Source organism: Neofelis nebulosa, chromosome 6, assembly GCF_028018385.1.
Source record: "Neofelis nebulosa isolate mNeoNeb1 chromosome 6, mNeoNeb1.pri, whole genome shotgun sequence".
NCBI lineage: Eukaryota > Metazoa > Chordata > Mammalia > Carnivora > Felidae > Neofelis > Neofelis nebulosa.
This window is the reverse complement of record NC_080787.1, coordinates 55240101-55250174: the sequence shown is the minus strand read 5'-3', so window position 1 is coordinate 55250174 and position 10074 is coordinate 55240101. Positions and strand designations below refer to the sequence as shown.

The 10074-nt window shown below is 37.8% G+C and overlaps 1 protein-coding gene across 13 annotated transcripts in view; it reads right to left on the bottom strand.

Moving 5' to 3' along the window:
* Positions 1-253: 253 nt before the first annotated feature.
* Positions 254-10074, bottom strand: part of MLIP (muscular LMNA interacting protein) — a 245275-nt gene continuing 235454 nt past the window's right edge. For 4 of the 13 annotated variants that reach the window (XM_058734281.1, XM_058734284.1, XM_058734288.1 and 1 more), the window contains one exon: positions 254-593. In XM_058734281.1, the coding sequence (XP_058590264.1) occupies positions 588-593 (6 nt within the window). In that variant the 3' untranslated portion in view covers positions 254-587. Of the gene's footprint in view, positions 594-8618; positions 8855-10074 lie in introns of those variants that run through there. The other 9 variants (XM_058734280.1, XM_058734286.1, XM_058734291.1 and 6 more) reach the window with 8 other exon arrangements.

Below are 10074 nucleotides of genomic sequence, written 5' to 3'. Positions count from 1 at the left end.
GAGTCTGTCCTAAACCCAAACACAACAGGAAACCAGGGTGTGTTATGTGAAATACCGACTTTCTCATGTTCAAGGTCACCCCAATGAACCCCTCAATATCAGTATCTCCTGAAGGCAGGCATGGGCTTATTTTTTTAAGTTGTTCATTTTCTTTACATGTAAAACAAATATATCAAAAGGGAAATAAGACCGGATTCAGTAAGTAATGTGTGCTTTAAATAATACTGGTGTTGAAAAATAGTCACAACCGCTCTTCTATTTACCCATGATTCTTCTTTATTCGGCTGCTAAATATAGGGCCATGTTAGTATTGCTGTCAGCTTAATAGAAGGCATTAAAGGCTCTAACAGTGGTGGAAGAAGCTGTAGATAAATCTTTCCTGTGCTGAAGGTTAGTAGGGTACTGTGAAGCTATATGCCTGCAGGACCTTTTTTTTTTTTTTTTTTACTTCCACTTCTGCACTGCAGTTCATCAAAGAAACAGTCATACTGGAAAAAAAGAAATTACACATCAAATCTAGCAAGTGATTAGCACCAGCATTCCACAAAACTTCAGCTTGGCCTGTGTTTTCAGCTTCTGCTCCAACTTCATTGCTGCAAGATAAGAGAAAATAATAGTCAGCTTAATGAGATAAATAACATGTTAAAAATCTGAAAATTATATATTAATATTAATATATTAATTATATATTATATATTAATATTTGGGCATGGAGTCTCATATTAAAAAATATTTACAGTAGGAATTTTTCCCCCTTGGGAGCTTTCTTATTCCACAATTAATGGCATAACAAAGACCTGTAGCTGTACAGGTACAGCTGTACCTTCACATTAGACTGATCTCTTGAGAGCTCAGAAGAGCAGCTCTGGCCTCGTTCAAGGGGTTACAATGGCTTTGAGGGGCTGGTGCAGCCTTAAGGTACAGCGTTGCCATATTCCACCCACAAGCTGTCACCTGCCAATCACTTGGCTGCTACCCTTTCCTTTAGCACTGATGACTGCATCATTCCCTAGAATGTAACATCTCAAACAAGGAGGTAAAGTGAAGTGGGACTGGAATAAGTCCCAGCTTTTGCAAAATGGAACACTACAAAAGACAGAGACCGCAAATGAACCTTCTGTTGTTTTCGTTTCATATATTGAGTCAATTGGCTTGATAATGCTGCTGTGTGGCACAGGAGGGATTTTCATAATCTCTTGATCCATCAATCTCTCCATGTTCCTATTTGACAGGGTTAGAGTCTCTCGAACAGGTGATGTAAACTAAACTGAGTGGGCTGGATATCAGTAGATTATACAAGTCAAGAAAGAAAGTTTAAAAGAAAGTATCAGAGATGAGGGCAGAAGAAAAATTTACTTCTCAAACATTACTCTGAACCAACTTTGTGACCGAATGGTACCAATGGAGGAAAATGACCATAAGTTTATACTTCCAGGTGTCAGTGGAGCATTCCAAAATGGCAGGTGGAGAAGCAAAGAGGTCCACTGCTCTTCTATAAGTAACTCTGCCTGCTATGCTCTGGGCTGGATCATAGGGTGATGACACAGTGGTCTGGGAAAGCTGGCTCCAAGAGAAATGCGAGCTATGTGTAAGAGGTAAGTAAAGCAGGTAGAAAACCTGAGTACAATATGGCCAGGCAGCTAGGCAGAATTGCGAAACGTGGTTACAGTCTGTATCATTTAGGAGAAACCACATTTGTCAGATGAGAAGGAGGAAGTAAGGAAAATGCTACAAAAACAAGGGAGTACCTGCACTAATGTACTGATTTGTTCTGGCTACAGAAAATCAGTCATAAAATAAGTAAGTTGTAGCCTTCATCATCTGCAATTCTATGAAGCTTTAAAATAAAAGGAGAAAATGACTAAATCGCATCTCCTCCTTTTCTTTCTAACAAAGAAAAACTACCATTTATTTGATTTTCCTGAAAGCACCGACATTTGGTAGCTAATACTACAAGAGATTTAAAGGAATCATCATCCTTTAGCTAATGCTTATGAAGTGTTATGTATTTTATATGCTAAGCACTTTGCATGCATAAATGCAGATCTTCTCCATTATCCCTTGATCTCATTTTACAGAGAATGAAACTGAGGCGCACAAAGATTAAATATCATGGCCAAGCCACAGCATTTGAAACTAAACCCTAGCCCATCCAGTGTTTTCTATTTGTCTTTGCTGCTGGTGTAGTTATTAGTCTGTTACAGCCATCTACGGAAACCCACATTATGTTTGGCTTGTAAATGATCAACCGTCTGTCATCAGAAGTATTTAAACAGAAGATGCATAAGGATATAATTGCAGACAGGATCATAACATTCAGTAAAATATTGGACGAAATGCCCTTGGAATTCTCTTTCCAATATAAGATTCATCATCACATAAATAGTTGAGTCAGATGGAAGAGGAACAGGTAGCCCATCGTCTGTTGTCACACTGGCAAACTCAGCACTATTTCTCAGTTCTTCCTGAACCCACTGGCAGATCAAAGTAACATTTGGCATCACAGTCAAGCAGCTGGTTTGAAATGATACATTATCCTATGACAGGCGGAGTCAGGATTTTCAACATTTCATGAAGTTTCTAGTTTCCCTTGCCCATCTCAGTATACAAGGCGTCAAGTAACTTGGGAAAAACAGAGGTCCAACATTTCAGAAAGATGAAGTTCATTAATAAAATAAATCAATCAATCCTTATTTTTCAGACTAGCACTAAGTCTCAGGATTTTTTATCATGCTGCCAGTTGAACAACACACTTATTTTGGAAATAAGAAAATATAAATAAGAGCTGAAGGCATTTTTAAAAATCATAATTGTGAAGGGACTCAAATTCCAATTGTTTTATTTATTTTGAGTGAACTTTGGATAATAAGTAATGTAGTGCTGTAAAACTTTAAGCTAATGTTACAGAAAGCATTTCTTAGAAGAATGTGCTGTGTAAATTTTTTATTCCCTTTTTATACAAAACCATTCATGTATACTCTTCTCTGCCAAATGAAAGCAAAATGACCTCCATACGTGTCCTTGTAAGTATGAAGCCATATTTCATGTATCCAGAAAAAAAGCCATTTCTGGGAAATGTGTATAATATTATTGCTGCACACTCACTTTTTTTCTGAAAGATTTTAAATATGTTTTGGACATTGACATAACTACTAACTCTGGTGTGAGAACACAAGATCTAGTATGAGAATTCATTATCCAGAAGCCAGAAACTATAAAATGTTCAGTAATTAGCAGTGCTATAAACATAGCTTGATAGATAGAGAAGGTAGGTATAAGGGAGGCTAGAGAGCAAAACATTGAATCTGAGGTCAAAACACTTAATATCTGGATGACCCTAGCTCCAAATAGTGATTAGCCCGATCTTATTTTGTTTGTTTATCTTGAAAAATTAGCACATGCAGGAATGGAAGTCCAAGGAGTTTCTGACTTGCTCAGCTTTACCATGACTCACTCCTATACAAAACCCAACATGAATATATCGAGACAACTTGGAAGGAGAGCCCCCAAAATTGTCAAACCTGCACCTCTCACATAGTATATTCAACTGCATCCCTAGAGAAGAAATAATAAGTAAGACCTGTGTCTTTTTAATGACTACTTAGAGTAATACTCTCTCAGATTTCAGTTCTGCCCCCTTGTCAACCAAGTGTAAGAACAAAGAGAAATTAAAAAAAGAGACTTCAGGGATGCCTGGCTGACTTCGTTGGTTAAGCATCCAACTGCAGTTCAGGTCATGATCTCATGGTTCTTGAGTTCAAGGCCCATGTCAGGCTCTGGGCTGACAGCTCAGAGCCTGGAACCTGCCTCAGATTCTGTGTCTCCCTCTCTCTTTGCCCCTCCTCACTCATACTCTCTCTCTCTCTCTCTCTCTCTCTCTCTCTCTCTCTCCATCTGTCTCAAAAATAAATAAACATTAAAAAAAATTTTAATAAAAACAAAAAAAAAGAAAAAGAAAAGACTTCATTCTCCATGTTGAAAATAAGGGAAGCAATTTCCATCTCTCCTTCATAGAGCATTTACTTTAAAAACTTGTTGCAGGGGCGCCTGGGTGGCTCAGTTGGTTGGGCGGCCAACTACAGCTCAGGTCATGATCTCGCAGTCTGTGAGTTTGAGCCTCATATCGGGTCTGTCCTGAGCACTCAGAGCCAGGAGCCTGCTTCTGATTCTGTGTCTCCCTCTCTCTCTGCCTGTTCTCTGCTTGCTCTCAGTCTCTCTCTCTCTCTCTCTCTCTCTCTCAAAAACAATTTAAAAATCTTTAAAAAAAACCTTGTTGTTGTAAATACATTCTCCTCTTGTTGAAATGTATATAAATTCTTCTGAAATTTAGACAGGAATTCTGTCAGCTTTAAGACCAAGGAATGTCTTTCTCAAGACTTTGAGAACCATGTCCTTTGAATGTAAATGTCCAAGTGAGATAGCACTCGCATTTCCTAGTTTCTGAGAGAGGATAAGAGCCTACCCAGCTGATTCCTACCTCCTGTAATAAAGACGTGAAAAGTGTATTGTAGCTTTGTGTAAAGCTGATTAACTAACACAGGTAGTAACCCCAATTGCTACTGACCAATCTTACTTGAGGATGAATTGAATTATGGTTTATCTTGGGGCGCCTGGGTGGCGCAGTCGGTTAAGCGTCCGACTTCAGCCAGGTCACGATCTCGCGGTCCGTGAGTTCGAGCCCCGCGTCAGGCTCTGGGCTGATGGCTCGGAGCCTGGAGCCTGTTTCCGATTCTGTGTCTCCCTCTGTCTCTGCCCCTCCCCCGTTCATGCTCTGTCTCTCTCTGTCCCAAAAATAAATAAAAAATGTTGAAAAAAAAATTAAAAAAAAAAAAAATTATGGTTTATCTTGAGAACATATATATAATGGGTTATATCGACTTGGCTGTATGCAGCGTGAGATTTCTTCCTGTCTTTGCAATCTCCGTGTGATTGCGATATATATATCACATTCTGGTTTAATGCTTATTCAATAACAAAATTGTTTCCTTCCTCTACTATCTTTAAGATGATTTCTGGATTGGCAGAATTTTTAAAAATTATGTTTCCCTAAAACAGGCAGGAGGCTTACAACCCAGGAAAGTCATTTTGATGGGTTCCATTTCTGCCACGCCTGGAGGTAGGAATGTCCTTCTGGTTATCACTGCCTTGTCTACCTGGATGCCTGGGCAGGGGGGCTACCCATTCAGGTGTTCACAGTAGGTGTGTTTATAAGATAAATTTATCCTGGCCCTCTAGCCAGCTGTCTTTCAAAGCATAGGAATTTTTTTTAATCAACACTTAATAATATCCAGATTCTGAGTTCTTGCCTGAGATTACAACCTTGAACTCAGCAATCCAAAATTTATCAAAGCCTGATTTTGAGAAATAACATTTATGAGAAATTGCCTGAAGGGAGTAGAGGGGGCCCATTCTTCTTGATAATTTCATTTTTACCTTTGAATCAAACCAGAAAATGAGAGTGGCTTCCATGGACAAGACACTGACTTCCCCTTTTCTATGTTCTCATCTGGAGGATAAAGATAAAGGAACAAGATGTGTGTTCCCTAAGATTAGAACTTTAAACATCAACAGAGGTTCTGGAATTCAAAATAAAATGAACACAAAAAGGCTTATATGCACCACAGCAGCCAGAAAGTCTTAGTCACCTTGCTAGCACTATTGTTATCTTGCTAAGTCTTAAATGTCTAAAAAATCTGCAGAGAGAAGGAATGAGAAAATAGGAGAAGAATTTGCCTTGTGTGTGTTTATGGGCAGCTGGTGAATGATTAGCTCTCAAGTTGTGTTATTAGCAAGTGGATCCAAAAGGTCAGAATCAACTGCATCTAATCATGTTTTTGGAAATCAATCGACCCTCAAGTTAAAAATAAAATAGGCCTAGGGCTGCATGTAGCAGGCGATGTGAGGAGCAGCAGGTCTCTTTCTATCTCATTCCCCAGTATGACTTTCACAATTAAGCCTGTGGAAGGACAAGTGGGTCATGGAATGGTTGTGGATCAAAGTGTTGCCAAATTCACAAGACATGATGAATATAATCAGAAATAATTGTTGCTACTAGAATTTAATTTCTTTGAAGTAACTCTACTCAGAAATCGTTTACCGCACGCAGGGAGTTTGCTATAAATTAGATGGTGTTATACACCTACTTGGAAACTACTGTATTGGTGTGAACAATTGACGTGTATGAAAGTGACCTCCTTTGCTTGTATAACAGCTCATCATTAGCCAACTATTTTTAAAAGTGCCATATAGAATGCCAAAAAAAATTCTTTGCAATGTAATACCCCCACCCCACCCTCACACTCAGCTTGTGCCAAATGCTATCCCCTGCCCAGCCTATGGGTTTTCCAAAGCTTGTGGGGACTCTCAAAGAAAATAGAAAGAAATATTAGGTTTTACTAAAGAAATTGCAGTGAATCTCAACATAGAGCAGAGATCTCAAAGTTAATCTACCAGGTTAAAGCACAGGTTAAATCTTTATGACACTAGACAGAAAGATGTGACCTGATTTTTAATTAATTCAAAGCATTCTCCAAAACAAACTTTTGTTATGATTCTCCTGCTTTTACTTTCAAATGTTGGTTTCCAAGATTGAATAACTTATTCAATTTGCCCTCCTTAAACTACCAATAAAGGAGCTAGAATTTGAGGATCTCAACTCCTGTTGTCCATTTGAATCACCGGGAGAGATTTTTCAAACAATCAATGTCTTTTCCCACCTCCAGAGATCCTTTACTTAATTTGCCTGGAGTGGAACCCTGCTACTGAGGCTTTTAAAAAGTCCCAGTGAATTCTAATGTTCAGACAGAGTTGAGAACCACTGAATTAGATTGTAAGTGAAAGTGTTGAGTTAGTTCTTTTAAAAGTTATTTTATAAATCTTATGATTTATAAAAACAAGGAGCAAATCAAATCAGATATATTTGAGGTCTGTTTGTTTTTAAATTAATTTCAAAGCAAATTTTAAAAACTAGTATCTACAAATAACATGATTGAAAGAAAATACTAGGTGGGATTCTCTGGCAGTAAGAAAGACAAGCCGCTACCTTCAGAAATGAAGGAAAAACCAAGGGGGAAATTCTGAGATCCAGTCAAGGTTCTTCCATAATTCGTTATTTGCACTGCATATATAACTGGAATGGTTTACTCCTTAGGCCATAAAGTCATAAGAATGGAATTGTTTTAGGGGCACCTGAGTGGCTCAGTTGGTTGAGTGACTGTCGTGAGCTCAGCTTAGGTCATGTTCTCATGGTTCATGAGAACGAGCCCCATGTTGGGCTCCAGGCTGAGCCCGGAGCCTGCTTGGATTCCCTCTCTCCTTCTCTCTCTGCCCCTCTTCCCCCTCTCAAAATAAATGAATAAAAACTTTTAAAACAAAAATGGAATTGTTGTATAAAAACAGATCGTTTTCTTGGTTGGTGCTTTGCAGGTAAATAAATAAAAAGAGAGGGTTTGAGGAAAATATATGGGTCAATATTACAGTCTGACCACATATCATAAGGAGTTATAAAAAGTTGTCAAACTGCTTCCAAACATGCCAGTATTACCAACAAGTAAAACACAGCACACTGGAAGCATAAAATGGTCTTTTGCTTAATTATTTACATGTCTTTTAACACCAACAGTAACTATCTCACAAATGTTAAACTTCAAACTTTAGTTCCCTTTATGTTGTTTCCCATATGTTTGAAATCTGAGGTTGAAATCACTTTTGGTTAATCTTATCCACTAGCTTGATTTTAAGTTTGTCCCTAGAATTATGATATTTGATGCAAAAATACAAATATGATATCCAAGCTATCCTTTTCTGCAACACGTTCAAAGGTTCTTAATTCAGCACTTACTAGCTGAACTGGATGCCTTTGTTATTTAAATAACCAGCTGATTTTTCTATTACTCTGTAGAAACACTCTTATTGCATAGAAACAGGCTATTTGAGTTGGAGCCAAAATTATTATGTTTGAAAGAAAGAAAGAAAACATTTGATTGTCACTATTGTTTTTTACATTCCTCTGAAATGTGCAAAATTTGGGGGTACCTGGCTGGCTCATTTGGTAGAGTGCATGACTCTTGATCTTGGTGTTGTGAGTTCGAGCCCCACGTTGAATGTAGAGATTATTTTTTTAACTTTTTTTAATGTTTATTTATTTTTGAGGGAGAGAGACAGAGTGCGAGTGGGTAGGGTCATAGAGAGAGGGATGTAGAGATTACTTAAAAAAGAAAAAAAGATCAGATGACAGAAGGAATGGCTTAAAAGCTGGAGAGAAGCTAAGCCTCTGCAGGTTACTGAAGTCAAGAAGCTAATTAATCAGTGACAAGAAATGCAGAGCAGGCTGTCAACTCAATGGCCAAATGGGAAAGTTATGAAAACACTCACCAAAATCAGTGTAAAATTTATTCAGTCATTCCACCTTTGGACATAATGGTTTGTCTGATTTTTTACTGTTACACAATTTGCCACTATCACCCTAAAAGGGCTAGCACACTGACAAAGAGTGAATATCTTTAATATATGAAGGGAGTTCACAAGTCAATAAGAATACCAGTAGATAAATGCATAATGCATAAACAAAACAGACAAAAATCACAGAAAAGTACAGAATTTTTACAATGCAAATAATGTGATGAAAGATAATTTCTTCTCTTAAATTATTAATATTCTAAAATAGGACTTTAAAAGGAAGCAAGATTTCGATAGGATAGAGAGATTTAGGTAGAAAGCTGGACAGAGTAGTAGAGCACTTAAGAGCTCAGGCTCTAGGCGGTCAGATCTGGATTCAATTCCTGTTGGAGCGGACCCTTCCCAGCTATTTGGTTCTAGGCAATATAATGATTTCCCTCAGCCTCAGTTTCCTCACCTGTAAAATGGGAACAATAATAGTACTTATGTTTGTTTTGTGAAGATTAAGTAAAATAAAGCATGTAAAGTGCATAATACTTTTTAATGTATAGTAAGCTCTCAAGAAATTGGCAATTATGATAATTCTCAATGCTGGCAAGAATATGCGAAAACAGCTATAAAAACAGGCTCCTCCTAGGGTAAATTGTTACAATTTTTTAGGAACGCAATTTGGCTATATGTATTAAAGTTTTTCCATATGTCCATAGTCATTGAACCAATAATCCTATTTAAAAATAATCAAAGAAGTGATCAAGGGTAGAAATCCATACTTATTCATAACACAGTTTTATGTTTTAACGACTAATGTTATAGCAGAGAGCCACATGGTCTCATATGAGGAAAGTTTTCAAATTTGCAGGAATAGGAATTTCAGTTTACGAAAAGTGGGTAATGTGCCCTAAATTGTACAAAATATGCTTTGGGAAAAGTTACATTTTATTTGCAGTTGTATTATTCATACTTCTCTTTTGTATTATGCTTATTTTTTTCTAAATTTGGAGGCTGCAGAAGTCACTATCCAAGGGTATCTGAAATGAAAGCATGAGATATCTCACCCCCTTCTTAAAAGCCCTTTAAAAATTACTTATTTTCCCTCACATTTACCACTTTTAGAGGATGTAGAAGAAGAAAACATTATTCAATTATCCTTGCTCTTGATTAAGAGAAAATTAAAAATTTCTGCACACAATTTTTCCTTGCCTCTTTGGCACAGCATTTATAAAAATACAAAAAAAAATTTTAACTTTATTTATTTTGACAGAGAGAGAGAGTAAGAGAGAACAGGGGACGGGCAAACAGAGAGGAGAGACAGAGAATCCCAAGCAGGCTCCACACTGTCAGCCCAGAGTCTGAACCTGGGCTAAAACCCATGAATCGTGACATCATGACCTGAGCTGAAATCAGGAGTCAGAGGCTTAACAGACTGAGCCACCCAGGTGCCCCTACGAAGAGGGGCACAAAATGTGAAGTGACTGCACATTTGTATGAAAATTGACAGGTATGTTTCAACTGGTATGCTTTTGCCTATATGCTACCTGCCATGAGCAGAATTTACCAGAGGATCAGGGGCAGTGCTCAGTGAGCTCACCAGACACCTTCCAATGAGCTATAACTGAGACACCATGAGACATTGGGGCCGCTGATTCACAACACCCACCATAAGTATTATGGGCACTC